The following is a 19,681-nucleotide window of genomic DNA, read 5'->3' on the forward strand; positions in this document are numbered from 1 at the left end:
TGTTCTATGTTTTTTGGCCAATATTAAAATCTCGTTTCTCAATCACATGAATTAGAATATTTTCCTACCAATTTAGTGTCATTCCATATTTATATTAAACTTTTTCATCTAATAAATATTACTACTAAATTACAATTAGTAATTAACAGTGTATATTTATATATATGGAAGAAAAAAACTTTAATTTTATTTCATAGATATTTGTTACAATAAGAATTTAGTTATATCTTAATAAAGATATTGGTAATAGAGAATAAAATTAGAAAGCTTCTATTTTATTAATTTTTTTTGTCTTCTAAAAATTATGTTATGATATGCTATGCTATGTTTTTTATTTGATCAAATCCTTTGCTTTTACCAATATTATTAATTAGATCAAACTATATATTATTGTGATTTTTTAAAAATAATTTTACTATATCATTGCATCCTATTAAAATTAGGATTTATTATATATGTTACCAAATTAGAAACAAATTATCATGAAACCATTCCCATCCTTCTGAATTTCTATATATAATATATATTTTTCCTTTTTTTCTCCTCACTTGCAATGTTTATAAGATTTTCTTTTCCCCTTTCTTTTTACTTAACCTATTTTAATAAAGGGAATTCTCCCATGCCTTTAACTTTCGTGCTGAAATTGCCGAACTTGCCTTTTATAATAAATTTTAAATATTAAAAAATTATTTACTTTTCATAGTTTTTAATTTAAATATTAATTTTTATCTCTTTTTAGTAAGTTAAGCAAATATATATAGGCACCATAGCATACACTTTTTAATAAACCTATTTTTTTGGTTTTCCACTTTATGCCCGACCAGACATATCAAAGATTAATCCGTCGCGGATCTGAGCTCTATTTAAGTGTCTGTCGCTGGCCAATAAATTGCTGCATGCACAAAGCGAGATTCGAACCCTTGACACTTGCTTAAGCAGACGAGTGAGCTTTTTAATAAACCTATTTAGCGTTTAATTACTAGCATGTTAACAGTTAAGAAGAAAAATAAACACTGAAAAAAAAAAAAGAACCACCATGATTTCACAATAGATGATGAAGTTAATAATTACAAAACCAGCAATTAAGTAATTTTATTAAAAACTTATTAGATCTGGAAGAACATGATGTTGATGAGGATTATAAGGCACAATGCTATTATAAGAAGAATCCAGTTCCAAAAATGGATTATAATTATTAGTAGCAGCAGCAGCAACAACAACAGCACTGCTCATTTGATCAAATGCCACGTCATCATCAAACACTTCCCACTGATCAGTAATCACTGTCTTCTTCATCAAGAAATCATTCTCTCTAACAACAATTGCCATCTCTTCATTCATCTTCTTAACAACATCATCATCTTCATCTTCTTCATCCATGTTCTTATCCTTCTTCTTCTTCTCATTCACACCATCAATTATTCCTTTCAATTCTTTTACATCTTTCTCAGCCACCCTCAAGATCTTGGGAGAATCAGAAACATTAAGAACCCCAATTTCCCTGCAGAATTCGAAATACAAGGCGAGTTTATCGCCTTGCATTTCGCCTTTCTCGATTATCCGAAGCGCGGTTCCGGCTTCAACCGTTCCTCCCATATCAAAAATTTTTAGAATCACTCTCTCCATTCCCTTGCAGTAGCTATCATAGACTTCAAGAACCTCGTCGATGACGCAATCCATGGCTTCAAGAACAAGCACAACGTGCATGGAAGGATTTCGCGGCTTCACATGAAGGATCGCGTCGATCAAACCTTGAAGTTTCTCTAAATTCTGTAACTCCTCCGCCAGAGTCTCCTCCGTTTTCTTCCCCGGCTTCCGCTTCCTCGCCGCCTGAGCGCAAACATACGATGACTTGAGATCCAAGTAACTGTAATAGGCACGGATGAAAGCGTTGTATCCCCACGCTTTTTCGGGGTTTAAGTGACCGTCGCTAAAGTGTGTCATATCAAATGGAAGCCTTCTTAGCATTTGAACGGTTGGAAGGTCGAAACAGAACACGCCATGGATGAGCATTAGTCCTTTAATGGCGACAACCCAGCTATGAGTCTTTTCCATCCTCGTTGACAATGTGTAGAGAAGAGGTTTCAGGTACAATGGCGAGCTTCGCAGCCATTGGAACACCCTCTGTATGCTCTTGTAATCCATACATTGCTCGTTATGGCTCGTCGCCTTTATCACCACTCTCTCCAGATCTGGGTGGCCGTGCGGCGAGAATTTCGCCACCAAAATGCTGTAATTGTCCTTGAGAGCTCCGGCCGCCCTCTTCCATATCCTCATCTTTATAATATTCTTTGTAACTGAACAAAAAGAGACAGAAAAAGCTCAACACAATAAAGTGGAACAGTTAAGACTGTGCGAGAATATTCGAGAGGAAAAAGAAAAGAACAAAGGAAGGAGGGGAATGATTGTTGTGTTGTGAGATTCCCCTGATTGGGTTTGTGTATGAATTAATGTGTAAAATGGAATTGGAGATTGGATTCAAACTTGGCTGAACAGAAAGCTTGGGTTCTTGTGGTGGTGCTGCTCAAGCTGCACAGCCTGTGATGTGTTGTAATGTTGAACTGTTTTGTCTTGGCGGGGCATTTTTGGAATGTATGCGTTGGAATTAGTCAAGGGTTGTTTAGCTGTTACAGTTACAACAATGTCTTTGACTTAATTCCCAAGCCAATTCTAGAAAATTTTGTGTGCAAATTTAGTTTCCGATTTTGTCCTTATTACAGATCTCTACCTATTAATAAAACTAAATCTAGAATTTTTCTTGCAATCTAATTTTTACTACACATACATTTCAACACGCTTTAGCGGGTTTTAGCCAAAATCACTCCTTAAATCACGTGTGTTAACTGCATACTTATGAACTCAATTGTCACTATTTTTAGAATTAATTACTTATATTACTCTTTTGAAACGTATCACTATTTTTGTATAATAATAATATTTTTTTTATTAAATGGAACTGAGAGAAGAAATTAAATGGAATTGATGAATAAACTCAATCTAAAGTGAAAGATCTCAAATGAAAGTAGCTGATACACGTGGCTTATATAGCAGCAAACTACAACTAACTTAGCCTCTAACCAAGTAACAATAACTAACTCTACAACTATCATCTACTTAATTTAGTCACGCCAACCATGAAGGCATGAGCTGAACTTGGCTGCATGAGGTTGCACCATATGCTGTGAGCTTCTCTTCAAACAAAGATGCTATGTGCACACCGAAATTCGATGGAGAATATTATCCTCTGCTTCAAGTTACAGCAAGTTTTCCACAACTCCACAAGCATGGTTCACAAATAGTTTGCTACAACCTATGAAACAAGTAAAATTCAAGAGTCATTGGTGTTATAAGGATATGACTCTACACATTCATAATAGTGGCACTTCCATCTTCATTAGCATGTTAACCAGATAACCACCTTCAATTTCTAACTCTGAAAGGCAAGTAAGATGTTCAAGGCTCCATTTAATGATATCTGCATTTGAGCCGATTCGAAGTGTTCGTAAACTGATAGGAAGACCTTAATTTGCAAAAAACTGCATACTTGGGAGGTTAAGAACTGTCAATTCTTGAAGGCCAACAAGAGCATTAACTGGTTCTAGTAGTGAATTAAGCATGTTGCAATATGACACCCAAAAACGTCTGAGCTTAGGAGTTGGCAATCCAAGATGAGGAAACGATTCAAATTCAGGACATTCTAGAATGTAGAAACCTTGAAGAAATGTCAGACACTGAGGTGCATCTTCTTCTTCTGAAATTGAAAATGATTTCAAATTCTTACATTCTATAAAAGTAGAGCCACTTGAGCACAGGGAGAGAGCCTAAGGGAATTGATGTCAGTGAGCAACAACTATTCCATATTGTCAAAGATTCAAGTGCCGTGTAACTACGCAGGGATTCATGATTTGGGAATTCAAAGTTCTCACTTTTTTTGAGGAACAGAACTCTTGAGCAGTGCAGCTATCCCATTCTAATGATAGATCTTCAATTTGTTCTTTCTTCTTCATATTGGCTTGTGAAGCATCACAGGGGTCAACAATGTTTTGTAGCTTTGAAATTCAGAGCTTCCCCTGCAAATTGGGAAATTTTTGCAATTCTCCCACGTTCAATCCATTTTGCTGTCTGCTAACAACAAACCCAGATAAAGTTTGGAGATTTTCTAGTCCTGAAATTGAGTCCCACTAATGTCGAGGTGGCGAAGATTCACCAACATTCCTATCTCTTCAGGTAATTCAGTGAGAAACTTACAATCAGACAACAGCAAGCTCTAAGTACCTTAGTAGCAGAGCAGGTTGCACATTCAAATTTGGCAGATCCCAAATGTTACTTCTAAGTACCTTATTCCAATCATTTTTCGACACTTTGGTGCGAAGAAGACTCCCCAATGCAACTGCAGCTAAAGGCAAACCATCACATTTTTTCACAATTTCTCTTCCAATTCCGTCTAGGTTGGACATTTCACTGGAATTATTTGCTCCAAATGCGTGTTTCAGCAATCTTCACTATCAAGAGATGTCAAATGGAAGATAGGAAAGGTTTGCATAGCAGAGTATTCAAGTTATCAGTATTTGTTGTTTTTGAGGTAACCGATTCAAGCGCAGTCATAGTGATCCTGAAAACCATGAAAATCCTTTGAAACACATGCCCATGCTTTTAAATCAAACTTGTCTTTAAATTCATCTGCATCTTTCCAAGAAGTGTAACATTAAGCTTCCTTCTCCTAAAGAAGTCCAAGAACTCATTGGAAATGATCTTATCCAACAACACCTGAACATAAGTAGAGAGTAATGCCCCTCCCACCATAGCAGCAGCCATTTTTTCTTTGGTTTAAATATGACCCTCAGTTAATGATGATTACAAGAGAAGTAGTTTGTAAGTAAGGATTAATAATCAAAATGGCTATAAGAAACTATGGACTGTTCCAGGAACAATTAAGCAATACTTCGAGAGTTGGACGGGGCTTTTGCTAGGAAGGATGAATGCAATAGGTGGTTGATTGGTTTTTGTGCTATCATCTGGAATACTTGGCTGGAAAGGAATGACAGGATATTCAGGAATCAAGAAGCAGGTATTGCGGAAGTTATCAACAAGTCGATTAGGAGCAACAAAGAGTGGGCTGATTTTGATCCTTCTAATTGTTGATGGCATGCCAGAGATGACTGCAGTTTAATTTTCTATTTTATTACTTAGTACTTTCGTACTTTTTAGCTACTCCACACCTTGTTGAGTTGAGTTTTTATTTCAGAAAAAATAGTCAAAATGATCTTGAAAAGAAACATACACAAATTTCTTACAAACAAGTTTTTTAGTATTTGATGGATTTACAATTATACTTTAATCAGTTAATGATGATAATTTTTAAGTAATTAATAACAAATTAGAACAAATGAATATGATAAAATAGAGAGCCATGAGAGAACCAAAATGCGATTTATTATTTTATCGGAAGATGTTATTATACTCTCTCCTCCTAATTTTGGACCTCAATAATTAAAAAGAGAAAGAGAAAGAGAAAGAAGGAGAGCTGAATTCTTACCTTAGAAATATAATTTAGTCAGAAACCAAATCATATAATTAGAAGTAATTAAGATACTTCATTTCCTTCATATTCAGATCGAGCTGCTTCTTTTTTGATGAGAAGTAACTCAAAACTCAAAGTCAAAGTCAAAGATAACATCAACCTTAACAAAAAAATCAATAAACTAATCTGTATTATTATTATTATTTAAAAATAACTACAGTGAATCTTTCTAAAATTAGTTTGATTTTTTAAAATTTAAAAATCTAATATATTTTATATATTAACTAATTTTTAAAATTAACAATTAAATTTATATCTTTTATAGTATTTTTAAATTTTAAAATTATTTTACCAAACGTAATTTTTATTACTTATATTTATTAAAAATTATTTTTAATATAATTTAACAAGTACCCTTTTTAAAAAATAAAAGCTTTATAATGCCAAAACTACCTTTGCAATTGCATTTTGACTTGAGGGCATGCACATGGCGGCTCAACACCCAACAGCGGCGCTCCTCTTGTGTGAAGTGGTGATGGAGATCCTCTCTTGGGTTCCTGCAAAGCCTCTCACGCGCCTCAAGCTTGTGTGCAAATCATGGAACTCCATCATCTCCCACCCTCACTTCGTCAAACTTCACCTTCACCGATCACCCAAAAATTCCATCCTCTTCTTTACGCGAACAAAAAGGCTCACCCTCGGCGAAGAAGAAAAACAGGGCTTAGTGTTGAGTAGCGTTGAATTTTTCATCCGAAATCCATCATCCTCTCTTGATGCTCAAGAGAATCGCCACTCTCTACATTTAGAAGACTGGGTTTCGGGTTCATGCAACGGGTTGGTTTGTGTGGCCCATATTCTTTGCCACCACAACAACGATATTTGCGATATCTGGTTGCGTTTATTGAACCCTCTCACAGGGTTTGTTTCAGAGAACTCGCCGTGCTTACGTGCCAATGTGCATAATTCTTTTGGGTTTGGGTATGATGAGTCAAGTGACAGTTACAAGGTAGTGACTCTCATTCGGGATTCTTCTGGAACAGTAACTGCGCAAGTTTATAGCTTCGGTGGCAGTTCTTGGAAGACGATCAACAGTCTCCCTGCTTTTCTGTTTTTTGCTGGAGATATTAATGGCCACTTCATCGGTGGCACTCTTAATTGGCTATTTCTCCGTAACCCGCATGGAGATGATTATGATTGGGCTGCTGTTACACTTGATATGTTAATGATTGTTTCTTTTGACCTGAAATCGGAGACAAGTAAACAGATTCTGCTTCCAAAGGGTATCCATGAGATCCCCCGTCAAGAGCCAACTCTGGGGGTTTGGGGAAATAGGCTGTATCTTCTTCATGATTACAAGAACACTCATTTCATTGCATGGCAAATGAAGGAGTTTGGAGATGAAAATTCTTGGACTCAATTGCTAAAGATTAGTTTTCACCATCTCGGTGTTGAAAGGCTATTATTACCGGAGTTTATATTTGATAATGGAAATATCTTCTTGTTGAGAGGCAGGCTTCCTTTTGAGAAAGTTTTTTATGACCGAAGAGATAATAGTGTTACACGCGTTAATATCTTGGCCCACAATCGTTACTTCGATGCATTTGATTATGTTGAGAGCTTGGTTCAGCCTTGTTAAAATTCGGTACCTATTACTTGTCGGAGTATTGTTTTTAGTTTTTTTTTTTTTTATTCGGAGTAAATTTATCATGCAGCATATGATTTCTTAGATCTTTAGATACATGTCTAATAGGATAGCAACTAAAATAAGATTGCTTTCTCACATTGTTACATACATGTCTAATAGGATGGTAACTATGTGTATTCTGAATTTTGTTGCTGTGAGATAGTTAATACGAAAAGAAGATGATGAAATATTGACTAATGAGAATTTTTTACCATTGAAAAAGTTAGATGTACTAAATTTGGATCAATATTTATTTATTAATAGCTTGCAAAACTTTCATTGTGGAAGAAGTGAATGGAAAAATAAGTGCGTATATGTAAGTTACTAAATTAGGAACTTAGTTGTCAATGAAAATATAGACAACAATTTCTATCTGTAGGGTCTGAAAAATATGACACCAATGATTACAAAGATAAACCAGAAGAGTGCAATGGAGCTTGAATCATATGGCTTGGGTACAAGAATGGTACGTAATTCCTACTAGTAGTAGTTATAGTGATTAGATCCTAACATGTTGCAACCGTAATGTTGAGAACTTTCGATGATACAACATGTGTAGCATGTTACTGCAAGCATAGGAATGTAAGCAGTGAAGATTAAGAACCAAAAGTTTATAGAACTAGGAGCAGTTATTAGGTGAGATATATGGAGTTAAACGCAAAATGGTCCCGCGTTTTGCACTAAAATCATTCTTGAGATTCCAATTGCACTAATTATGTTCCTGAGATTGAAAAAAATGCATCATATTAGTCCCTGACCCACATGGACCGTTAGTGACACGTGTTCATGATTTGGCCACGTGTAATGGTATGATGATGTGGTGACCAGTGACACGTGGCATGCTGATGTGGATGGTTGTGCTACGTGTCACAATGTCATTTGGCCACGTGTCCAGTTGTGTCACGTGTCTATTCGCCCACGTGTTATCCATTATGCTATCGTTGTATATGCACTAAATTAGTCTCTCACTTTGCATTAAGTGACTCATTTTAGTCCCTAAAATTGAATGCCGTGCACCAAACTAGTCCATTCACCAATTTTTTCTCATTTTTTCTATAAATTCAAAATTCTCAATATTTTTAAATGCATTAATTTCAATTTTATTTTTTCACATGTTCTTCAAATAAAAGTATTTTTATAAAATATTTTTTCTCTTACGAATACCCTAATCGTTGACTTGGAGTTGACGTGAAAGCTTTTCAAGCATCTTCACTACCATCTCCGACCTCTTTCAATATTTTTATAAAATATTTTTTTCTTGCAGATACCTCTAATAGCCGCTGTCTTGGAGTTGACGTGAAGGCATTTCACGCTTCCCTCATTACCATCTTCGACCTCTTTCGTCTAGACTGCAGAGGTCAATGGTGATAGTGAGGGTGCTTGACGTGCCTTCAATCTAGCTCATTTATACATAATGAAAACGTGTATTTCATAAGAAAAAAAAGTTTATTTTAATTATTAATTTCTTGTTAAAAACACATGTTGTTTTATGAAAAAAAGTGTCTAATCAATTATATAATTATTTTTTTATAATAACATACTTATATATTATAAAATTTACCAATATTAAATTATTAAAAAAATTATATAATTAAAACTAAAATCTTAAAAATTTTTATAAAAGCACTTGTATTTAAACGATATATGAAAAAAATAGAATTGAAATTAGTGTATCCAAGATATTAAAATTTTAAATTTAAAAAAAATAGAAAAAATTGGTGAAGGGACTAGTTTGGTGCACGACATTCAATTTCAGGGACTAAAATGAGTCACTTAATGCAAAGTGAGGGACTAATTTAGTGCATATACAACGATGGCATAATGGATGACACGCGGACGAAAACTGTTACGACACGTGGCCAAATAACATTGTGACACGTGGCACAACCATCCACGTCAGCATGCCACGTGTCACTAGTCACCACATCATCATACCATTACACGTGGCCAAATCATAAAGTGACATGTGTCACCTACAGTCTACATCATCATGCCATGTCATCACGTGTCGTTAATGGAAAATGGGTCCGGGACTAATATGGTGCATTTTTTTCAATCTTAGGAACGTAATTGGTGCAATTGGAATCAGAGACAATTTTAGTGCAAAACGCCAATCTCAGGGACCATTTTGGAGTTTAACTCGATATATATGTGTGGTAATTCCTTTGCCAATGTTATTAATTCCTTGAAAATATTTACTTGTTTTCATAATTTCCACTGGTGCTATCATATCTTATGGTAAACTAGACATTTTATGACAATATCTTGTTATATTGAAGATCAAGAGCAATATTTTCAAACTTAGTAATGATGTTTCTGTATGACGAGATATCCAGTGTCGTGTGTGCAAAAGATTATGGTCAATCCTTGGTTCTGGCTTGCAATTAAGTTGCTTGTCAACGGTTGACTTCTATGAATTCTTCTGAAATCATGCAAGTGGTTTTAAACCCTTGCATTTCATTTAAGGATACAGAAGATCAGGGTGCCGTAAATACTTTTGGTGTTCCCTTAGTTTGACTAACTGTTGTTCCTGTTCATTCATCGTGCTAATTTTGGTTCTAAATATGTTGTTGGGTGAATTTATTTTGAATTTATTCAAGATAATGTCATGAAAAAGTGAGCTAGTATTTACAAATTATAATATAATGAAGTTAGTTGTGAATTAGGATATTGACACTGAATCTGTTTTTGATGTGAATTGCAATATTAACACCCAATCTGTTTATCTAAGTGTTGGCCTAGATTCTTCATCCATGCAAATTAAAAAGTCTAACTAAACGAGTTTGATTGGAAAGGGATAGTTTAAAGAGTTTAAAATATAAAGAAATTAAAATTTCACAAAATAAAATTTTTAATTATTATATAAAAACAATGACATATTGATAATATGCTTTGAAGATTGGTGAGTGAAGCAGAAAGAGCACACACTAAGTTGGAGAGAATTGAGAAATAAACTCAATCTAAAGTGAAAGATCTCAAACGAAAGTAGCTGATACACGTGGCTTATATAGCAGCAAACTACAACTAACTTAGCCTCTAACTAACTGATCCTAAGTGGCAAGTAACAATAACTAACTCTACAACTGTCATCTACTTAATTTAGTCATGCCAACCATGCATGCATGAGCTGAACTTGGCTGCATGAGGTTGCACCATATTCTGTGAGCTTCTCTTTATCAAGTAACACTGCCAATTAAGTTAACAAGTTAATAATTTTTTTTTTCAAATAGTGGCAATCAAGCATTTTCTGCTAAAACCTACGCAATGAAGGAAAGTGAATTAAAATAACGAAAAATGAAAGAAAATTATTCCATCAAATATATAAGAAGATTCTATTTTTATTTGCTTTGATGCTAATAATAAAGATCAGTCGATTAAGTCATGTATTTATAACTTAATTAACATACTACCACATCAAGTGGGAAAATGTTTGCATATTTCCAAAACAAAAATGCTACGTGCACACCAAAATCTGATGGAGAATATTATCCTCTGCTTCAAGTTACAGCAAGTTTCCCACAACTCCACAAGCATGGTTCACAAATAGTTTGCTACAACCTATGAAACAAGTAAAATTCAAGAGTCATTGGTGTTATAAGGATATGACTCTACAGATTCATAATATTTCAATGGCTCATCTAGACACTCAAATGATGACCTTCTTATCCATAATAATGCAAGGAATGTGAGCAACTTTAGGCCACTCTTTCTCCCCATTACTCCGACAACTCGCTTCTAACAATGGACAACTCCCTATAGTCAATACCGAAAGAGATGAAAGCTATCCTTCAAGAGAAGTCAGATTTTCCCATCCAAATGTCTTATACCATCAAGATGATAGATGTGTAGGGAGATAAGAGTAGAGGGTAATAGTGGCACTTCCATCTTCATTAGCATGTTAACCAGATAACCACCTTCAATTTCTAACTCTGAAAGGCAAGTAAGATGTTCAAGGCTACATTTAATGATATCTGCATTTGAGCTGATTCGAAGTGTTCGTAAACTGATAGGATGACCTTAATTTGCAAAAAACTGCATACTTGGGAGGTTAAGAACTGTCAATTCTTGAAGGCCAACAAGAGCATTAATCGGTTCTAGTAGTGAATTAAGCTTGTTGCAATATGACACCCAAAAACGTCTGAGCTTAGGAGTTGGCAATCCAAGATGAAGAAATGTTAGACACTGGGGTGCATCTTCTTCTTCTGAAATTGAAAATGATTTCAAATTCTTACATTCTATAAAGTAGATCCACTTGAGCACAGGGAGAGAGCCTAAGGGAAATGATATCAGTGAGCAACAACTATTCCATATTGTCAAAGATTCAAGTGCCATGTAACTATGTAGGGATTCATGATTTGGGAATTCAAAGTTCTCACAATTTTTTAGGAACAGAACTCTTCAGCAGTGCAGCTATCCCATTCTAATGATAGATCTTCAATTTGTTCTTTCTTCTTCATATTGGCTTGTGAAGCATCACAGGTGTCAACAATGTTTTGTAGCTTTGAAATGCAGAGCTTCCCCTGCAAATTGGGAAATTTTTGCAATTCTCCCACCTTCAATCCATTTTGCTGTCTGCTAACAACAAACCCAGATAAAGTTTGGAGATTTTCTAGTCTGCTATTTGTGCCGGTATCTCCTGCAATTGAGTTCCACTAATGTCGAGGTGGCGAAGATTCACCATCATTCCTATCTCCTCAGGTAATTCAGTGGAAACTTAGATTGTAGAGCTTGCAAACCACAGAAGGCAACCTTTTAATGTTAGTGCCAGAAAGATCTAAATGCCGCAAATGTTTTAAAGCTCCAATGGAGTCTGGTAACTCAGAGATATTCTTGTAGTGTGACAAGAATAATACCCGCAACTGTTTTAACTTGGGCAACAAGTCATATATTACCTTGTTTGATAGGTAATAGTCAAATGACCATCCATTTAATGGTAAGGGAAGGAAAACCATCACATTTTTTTCACAATTTCTCTTCCAATTCCTTCTAGGTTGGACCTTTCACTGGAATTATTTGCTCCAAATGCGTGTTCAGCAAGTAAAGACCAGCAATCTTCAGTATCAAGAGATGTCAAATGGAAGATAAGAAAAGTTTGCATAGCAGAGTATTCAAGTTATCAGTATTTGTTGTTTTTGAGGTAACCGATTCAAGCAGAGTCTTAGTGACCCTGAAAACCATCAAAATCCTTTGAAACACATGCCCATGCTTTTAAATCAAACTTGTCTTTTAACTTCATCTTCATCTTTCCAAGAAGTGAAACATTAAAGAAGTTCAAGAACTCATTGAAATAATCTTATCCAACAACACCTGAACATAAGTAGAGAGTAATGCCCCTCCCACCATAGCAGCAGCCATTTTTTCTTTGGTTTAAATATGACCCTACAGTTAATGATGATTACAAGAGAAGTAGTTTGTAAGTAAGGATTAATAATCAAAATGGCTATAAGAAACTATGGACTGTTCCAGGAACAATTAAGCAATACTTCGAGAGTTGGACGGGGCTTTTGCTAGGAAGGATAAATACAATAGGTGGTTGATTGGTTTTTGTGCTATCATCTGGAATACTTGGCTGGAAAGGAATGACAGGATATTCAGGAATCAAGAAGCAGGTATTGCGGAGGTTATCAACAAGTCAATTAGGAGCAATAAAGAGTGGGTTGATTTTGATCCTTCTAGTTGTTGATGGCATACCAAAGATGACTACAGTTTAATTTTCTGTTTTATTACTTAGTAACTTCGTACTTTCTAGCTATTCCATCTTGTTGGGTTGAGTTTTTATTTCAAAACAAATAGTCAAAATGATCTCGAAAAGAAACATACACAGATTTCTCACAAATAAATTTCTTAGTATTTAATAGATTTACAATTATATTTTAATCAGTTAATGATGATAATTCTTAAATAATTAATAACGAGTTAGAACAAATAAATAGGATAAAATAGAGAGCCATGAGAGGACTAAAATGTAGTTTATTGATTTTATCAGTAGATGTTATTACCGTCTCCTTCTAATTTTGGACCTCAGTGATTAAAAGAGAGAGAGCTGAATTCTTACTTTAGAAGTAGAATTTAGTCAAAAACCAAATGATATGATTAGAAGCAATTGCTTCTCTCAACTAAGATACTTCATTTCCTTTGTATCCAGATACATCTGCTTCTTCTTTGATGAGAAGTAACTCCAAACTCAAAATCAAAGTCAAAGATGACGTCAACTTTAACAAAAAAAATTAATAAACTAATCTGTATTATTATTATTATTTAAAAATAACTAAAGTGAAATTTTTTAAATTTAGTTTGTATTTTTTAAAATTTAAAAATCTAATATATTTTATATATTAACTAATTTTTAAATTTAAAAATTAAATTTATATCTTTTATACTTATATTTATTAAAAAATATTTTTAATTTAATTTATCAAACATAAATATTGTGCTTTTCAAAAGCAATCATTTAAAAAATAAAAGCTTTTTAATGCCAAAACTACCTTTGCAATTGCAATTTTTTAATGAAAGAAAAGCAAGCAGTCTCTTAGCATATAGGGTAATCTCCTATGTTTTTCATACTGTTAATGTAGGGTCTTACATAAATACTTTTTGCTTATCTTACTTCATAGAAATATGTATTTATTTTATATTTTAGTTTTTTGGAGAAGTTCTGTGCTCTTTGTTGTTATTACTTTTAAAATGTTTTGAGTTTTATTATTTCATTGTACTATTTTAAAGTTGAATAATTCCAATTAAAGAAATTTTAGCCCTAAAGATATGAACTAGGAAATGGTAACTTAGAAGTTTAGATGTATATTATGCTTAGGTCGATTGATAAATATGAATTTGTAGGTCACACCAAAGACAGGTTATGGTTTTGTATTTGTTATTGAACCTATACAAGTAGGAGGTTGAGGATAATTCTCTTGACTTTTTGTTTCCATGAACCATGTATTTACAGACCAAAAGCCATAGATTATTTTCATAACTTTATTTTCAATTTATTTAAGTTAAGCAACAAGTCATGTAACTTCTGTTGAGATGCTGATAAATCATGTTAAATATGAAAGTCATGATTTTATTGAATGAATAGATTCTCTATTTTGGTGTCATTTTAAATGTAAAGGTCTTCAAGGTCATGAGAATTTGGTTTTGATCATTATATATTTTTCTGCTTGTATTTTCAGTATGTTATGTAAAATACTTTAGTTATTAATAGAGAAAGTCAATCATATATTTTATTACTAATTTATAGGCAAATGAGTTTTTTAAAGAAAAATCAATTGAATATTTTATATGTGAAAGTAAATTTGATGATTTATAGTGTTTTAAATTTAAGAGAAAGCTCATAAACCTCACGGAAGATGGCGACTGTCCAAGATGCTGCGGAGAGGAGGAGACTTTGCTCCATGTCTTACGTGATTGTCCCTACATCCGTAGGGCATGGATTAGCATAGTAAACAGAGACGAGTAGGACATTTTTTTCTCTCAATCTTTTTAAGATTGGGTCAGTACTAACCTTTCCTTAGTCTCTCGAAAGCACTGTGGGACCCCGTGGCCCATAACTTTTGTCACAGCTTGCAACATAACCTGGAAGTGCAGGAATGACCTCATCTTCGGGAACGAGACTCTGCCAAACAATCAGCTTCTCCAAATGATAAAAAGATTGGCAGAGAATTATAATGGCGCAATGAAAATTATGGAAAAGAACAATAGTTTACTAAGCCTTACCAGAGAGGAGCTTATTGGTTGGGAGGCGCCAAATTGGAATTGGACCAAATTGAATGTGGATGGGTCGGTTAACCAACCTGGCAGTAAAAGCGCTTGTGAAGGTCTCATTAGGGATTGGATGGGTCGCACTATTGCCGGCTTCTCGATGAACATTGGAGTTTGTACCATTACCATGGCTGGGATTTGGGGCATGTATGTTGGGGTTAAACTAGCATCTGAGCTGGGGATTAGGAAGCTGGTGGTGGAATCAAACTCAAAGTGTGCTATAACGCTGACTCAGAAAATGTCACCGGAGATCCATGATAACTCCTCTCTCATTCTTTCTATCAAGGAGTTGTTGGTGAAGATGGAAGATGTTGAAGTTAGACACATCTACAGAAAAACGAATTGCCGTGGTGATGCTCTTGCTAAACTCGGACAGGAACATAAATCGGGAATTAAATTTTGGGAACAGCCACCTTCATGTCTGTTCCATCATCTTCTTGCTGATGCAAGCAAGATGAAATTCAGTAGAATTGTAATACAGTAATTTTCTTTTCCTTTGGGACTTGGGCCCGTCACTTATAAAAAAATTAGAATAATTTTTTACTATAATAATTAAAAATTTTGACATTTTGATTGTTTGAAAAACGTTTGCACGAATAATAAATTTTTAGAATTTAAAATGATTAAAACAATTAATAGACAAACGTATTAGATTTTAATTCCATATACTTTTTTATTAATAAAACAAAGACATCAAATAATAATTTAGTTAAATTATTAAAGTTTTACTTAAAGAAATAATACGAATAATAAATAAAATTTAAAATCTTAAATAATATATATTCTTTCCATTGAAGTTTACATAATAAAAAAGTTCTATTTATTAAACAATAATACATAATTGTTATAATAATGATGAGTGAATTGATTGGGTTATACACATACATCATAAATGAAGAAGAACTCACTAGGTGTCATGATATTAAAGTATTTTTTTCAAGTAATATATTTTTTTAAAATTTGCTATTTGAATATTTTCTATATTCTATATTACTATTTATCATAAAAAGAATTCTGTCTAAAGAAGTAGAAACAAATGAATTAAATATGTACTAAATATTATGTTGGAATAGTTTTACAAATAAAAAGAGATAATCTAAATATTGGATGAATATAATCTATTGATATATAGGAGGAACAGTTTTAATAGTTAATTTTACTCTTATATAACAACAAATTTATTCACTTATTTCACTTTTTTATATACTTGTATATAAATATATTAATAATTAATTTTATTGTATAGATAGCATTTTTGTATATCAATATAATAAAAAGAGATTAATCTCTCATTTCATATAACGTGTAAAAGTTTTATTGTTCATGTATAAAATTCTTTATTCATATATTAAAAAAGGTTTAATTGCTCTATTATCTTTATAGTTTTGCGAAATTTTTAATTAGGTTCTTATACTTTTTTTTTAATTAGGTTCTTGCACTAATTTTTTTTAATTAGGTCCCTCTTGATAGTTATCAGCTTAATTGTATAGGAACCCAACTAAAAAAAATTGGTACAGAGACTCAAATAAAAGAAAAAAAATGTAGAGACTTAATTAAAAAAAAAAATTTGGTGCAATGACTCAATTAAAAGATAAAAAAATATAAAAACCTAATTAAAAATTTCACGAAACTATAAGGGCTAATAGAGTAATTAAACCATTAAAAAATTAAACGATAAAATAGATTTATAAAAATAGCCCGCAGAGAACACACTAGTTCTGACTATTTATTAAAAAGACAAAAATATTTATTTCAACAAATTAATAGTGTATGTACTTTGTATTTAAAAAAAAAACACTTTTTTTTTATGAAATGTCTAAAAAACATCTCTTTCTCTCAATTTACAAAACTTAAAATTAAGAAAATAAATAAAGAAGTGTAATGAAAATAAAAATTTTGACAAAATTAAAAAGAATGCTTCCCACCTGCAAGTTGAGTTACAATCACATTATTGAGAAGCCCCAAAAAGACATGCATTCAAAAATTCGATTTACATACTAAAATTCAGAACAGTCCCAATTCTTCATTCTCAATCAATGCATTCAGAATATTCATTCCTCACAATCAATGCATTCAGAAATTTCATTCCATAGTAAAATTTAGAATGTTTCTTACCAACCTGATGTTGAAAAAAATCTAAGTAAGAAGCAAAAGATAACTCTATACTTGATATATGCTTCCAATTTTGTTTTATCTAAGTTCACGAAGATAAGAAAAAGAGAAAAAGCAATAAGAAAAGTTCATACCAAGTGGTCAATACTGGTGGTTCATTGCATGAAGGCACTGGACAATTCTAAGTATCACGCCTGGTCTCATCAACCGCAAACTGCTTTTTTCCGTACCTTAACACAGCTTTAAGAATAGAAGCTGCAATAAAAATATAATAGTGGGAATTTGTTTAACCAGGGTCAAAAAGATGGAACTGAAAAAGCACCAGGAAGATGTTGATCCACATGAAAACTTCAGAAAAATTGAAAGCAAACCCCTAAATTCAGAATTATTGAGAAGCCCCAAAAAGACATGCATTCAGAAATTCAATTTACATACTAAATTTCAGAACAGTCCCAATTCTTCATTCACAATCAATACATTCAGAATATTCATTCCATAGTAAAATTAAGAAGCTTTCTTACCAATAAGCAGAGGAGGAGGAGGGGGGTTACAGCCCTTGCGAAGAGGAGAAGGCGAGACAGGGGAAGAAGTGGAAACGGGAGAAGGAGAGGGGTTTCTCGAACATGACCCTGTACTTGGAGCCGAGATAGGAAGAGGGGGAGCCGTGGAGCAGCGTGCGTGGAGGACAGCACCGCGCCGATGCCCGTGGAGGAGAGCACCGCGCCGACACCCGTGGAGGAGAGCACCGCGCAGGAACCCGTGGATGAGAGCAACGTTCCGATGACCGTGAAAGGGAGAACCGCGCCGTCGCCGCTTGGAGTGAAAGCGATTGAGAGTTGCGGTCGATGAGGAGGAGAGCCGCGATCGGTGGTGTGGCCGTCTGCGTGATAATGTTAGGGTTACAGTATCTCTGATGAAACGAGGAAGCTAAGTGATGAACGAATGAAGTGATGAACTGATGAAGAGCATCGTGTATTTTCTTTCCTTTTTTTTTAAGTTATTTGATTGGAAAATAATTGGTGGGAATATGAAAAGTTTTCTCTAAAATTTGTAACGTAAATAATTATAATAGTATCTAAAATTTGTAACTGTGAATAATTTTAGGCAACTTTTTATAAATGTTATTTTATTTAATTTTTTTTATAATTTTTATAAAATATTATATTTTTATTTAAAAATATTGTCTTAAATATTTTATATTGTAATATTTATTGAGTGTTGTTTTAGATATCAAAAACAACAATTTTTGTGGGTGGCCAAAAATTTAGTTATCTTAGCCTTATTCAAAGATAACACCTCAAAAATATTGTCTTTGTCTATCTAAAGTAACTTTTGTTAAATGTTACTTCGAATAAGAGTTATCTTAGACCAAAAATATTGTAGTGTGTTTTGGTGTGGCTTGTCTTATTGGTATTTTCCACCGATCCAAACAATAAAAATAAAAATAAAAATAAAAAAATCTCTTGCTCCCAGTTTGTGCAAGTTACAGCCATGGCTGCTGTGCAACATTTTCAAAGTTGGGATTACAAAACATACATAAAACTTATACAAAATTTCAAAATTCTGGCACCACAAAATCAACAAATCATGCCACAGCTATTCACCGGAAAAAAGAGTTGTTCTGCAATTGGACAAACCCTAAAATTACCTCTGTCTTATAGAACTTAGAAAATAAAATTACTTTTATACCTCTACATATTAATAATAAAATTTTAAAAATATACGTGCCATCACAAATTTTTCATTTTCAGAAACGACTTTAATAATCTCCACTAACAATAACAATAACAGGACACATGTCGTCTCTTCATTCTCTAGTCAATCTTAAGAGATACAATTAATTTAAAATTAAAATTTTCAAATTTTAAAACGTAATCTTAATCTCTCATTTTTTTATAATTTTTTTTTATATTTTTTTTAATTTCACCTACAAAAGCGAATGATAAGTAACTAAAATAAAATTCAAATTTTTAAGGATACAAATTCCAGCCAACTTATAATAGAATTACATTGACGTTCTTCGTTGTATTTCGAGGGCATGGACATGGCGGCTCAACACCCAACAGCAGCGCTCCTCTTGTGTGAAGTGGTGATGGAGATCCTCTCTTGGGTTCCTGCAAAGCCTGTCACGCGCCTCAAGCTTGTGTGCAAGTCATGGAACTCCATCATCTCCCACCCTCACTTCGTCAAACTTCACCTTCACCGTTCACCCAAAAATGCCATCCTCCTCTTTACGCGAGCACAAGCGCTCACCCTCGGCGGAGAAGAAAAACAGAGCTTAGTGTTGAGTAGCGTTGAATCTTTCATCCAAAATCCATCATCCTCTCTTGATGCTCAAGAGAATCGCCACTCTCTACATGTAGAAGACTGGGTTTCGGGTTCATGCAACGGGTTGGTTTGTGTGGCCGATATTCTTTTCCACTCCAACGACGATATTTGCGATATCTGGTTTCGTTTATGGAACCCTCTCACAGGTTTTATTTCAGGGAACTCGCCTTGCTTATGTGTCAATGCGCATAATGTTATTGGGTTTGGGTATGATGAGTCAAGTGACAGTTACAAGGTAGTGACTGTCATTCCGGATTCTTCTGGAACAGTAACTG

At 33.7% G+C, this 19,681-nt stretch overlaps 3 protein-coding genes and 1 long non-coding RNA gene across 5 annotated transcripts; 2 read left to right on the forward strand and 2 right to left on the reverse strand.

The window, feature by feature from the left end:
* Positions 1–1,095: 1,095 nt before the first annotated feature.
* Positions 1,096–4,815, reverse strand: LOC107471667 (putative clathrin assembly protein At1g25240). Its single transcript, XM_016091159.2, has 3 exons — positions 4,665–4,815; positions 3,545–3,751; positions 1,096–2,297 (listed from the first exon to the last, which is right to left on the reverse strand). The coding sequence occupies exons 1-3, from the start codon at positions 4,813–4,815 to the stop codon at positions 1,096–1,098; spliced, it is 1,560 nt and encodes a 519-aa protein (XP_015946645.2).
* A 1,185-nt stretch (positions 4,816–6,000) lies between these two features.
* Positions 6,001–7,157, forward strand: LOC107471669 (F-box/kelch-repeat protein At3g23880-like). The gene has a single exon (XM_016091161.3). It carries the CDS (start codon positions 6,003–6,005, stop codon positions 7,155–7,157), a length of 1,155 nt encoding a protein of 384 aa, XP_015946647.2. The 5' UTR covers positions 6,001–6,002.
* A 3,423-nt stretch (positions 7,158–10,580) lies between these two features.
* Positions 10,581–18,028, reverse strand: LOC127742654 (uncharacterized). 2 transcript variants are annotated; one of them, XR_008004007.1, is made up of 6 exons: positions 17,600–18,028; positions 17,213–17,333; positions 14,922–15,293; positions 14,710–14,820; positions 14,545–14,618; positions 10,581–12,584 (listed from the first exon to the last, which is right to left on the reverse strand). It is a non-coding gene; the product is annotated as an uncharacterized LOC127742654 (long non-coding RNA). The 2 variants fall into 2 exon arrangements; XR_008004008.1 differs by having other exon boundaries at positions 14,710–14,835.
* A 1,094-nt stretch (positions 18,029–19,122) lies between these two features.
* On the forward strand, positions 19,123–19,645 carry LOC127743095 (putative F-box protein At5g41500). Its single transcript, XM_052255748.1, has 2 exons — positions 19,123–19,473; positions 19,553–19,645. Exons 1-2 carry the CDS (start codon positions 19,123–19,125, stop codon positions 19,643–19,645), a joined length of 444 nt encoding a protein of 147 aa, XP_052111708.1.
* Positions 19,646–19,681: the final 36 nt, after the last annotated feature.

This window comes from Arachis duranensis, chromosome 10, assembly GCF_000817695.3.
Source record: "Arachis duranensis cultivar V14167 chromosome 10, aradu.V14167.gnm2.J7QH, whole genome shotgun sequence".
Classification (NCBI taxonomy): Eukaryota; Viridiplantae; Streptophyta; class Magnoliopsida; order Fabales; family Fabaceae; genus Arachis; species Arachis duranensis.

What these genes read in the sequence shown, in the direction of transcription:
- LOC107471667 (XM_016091159.2), bottom strand. Translation starts at nt 4,815, where the DNA reads ATGGCTGCTGCTATGGTGGGAGGGGCATTACTCTCTACTTATGTTCAG. An exon ending in GCAGATGAATTTAAAGACAA is followed by an intron (nt 3,752 to 4,664) that starts GTTTGATTTAAA and finishes TTTCAATTTCAG; the next exon opens with AAGAAGAAGATGCACCTCAG. An exon ending in GACAGTTCTTAACCTCCCAA is followed by an intron (nt 2,298 to 3,544) that starts GTATGCAGTTTT and finishes CTTTTTGTTCAG; the next exon opens with TTACAAAGAATATTATAAAG.
- LOC107471669 (XM_016091161.3), top strand. Translation starts at nt 6,003, where the DNA reads ATGCACATGGCGGCTCAACACCCAACAGCGGCGCTCCTCTTGTGTGAA.
- LOC127743095 (XM_052255748.1), top strand. Translation starts at nt 19,123, where the DNA reads ATGGCGGCTCAACACCCAACAGCAGCGCTCCTCTTGTGTGAAGTGGTG. An exon ending in CGGGTTCATGCAACGGGTTG is followed by an intron (nt 19,474 to 19,552) that starts GTTTGTGTGGCC and finishes ACCCTCTCACAG; the next exon opens with GTTTTATTTCAGGGAACTCG.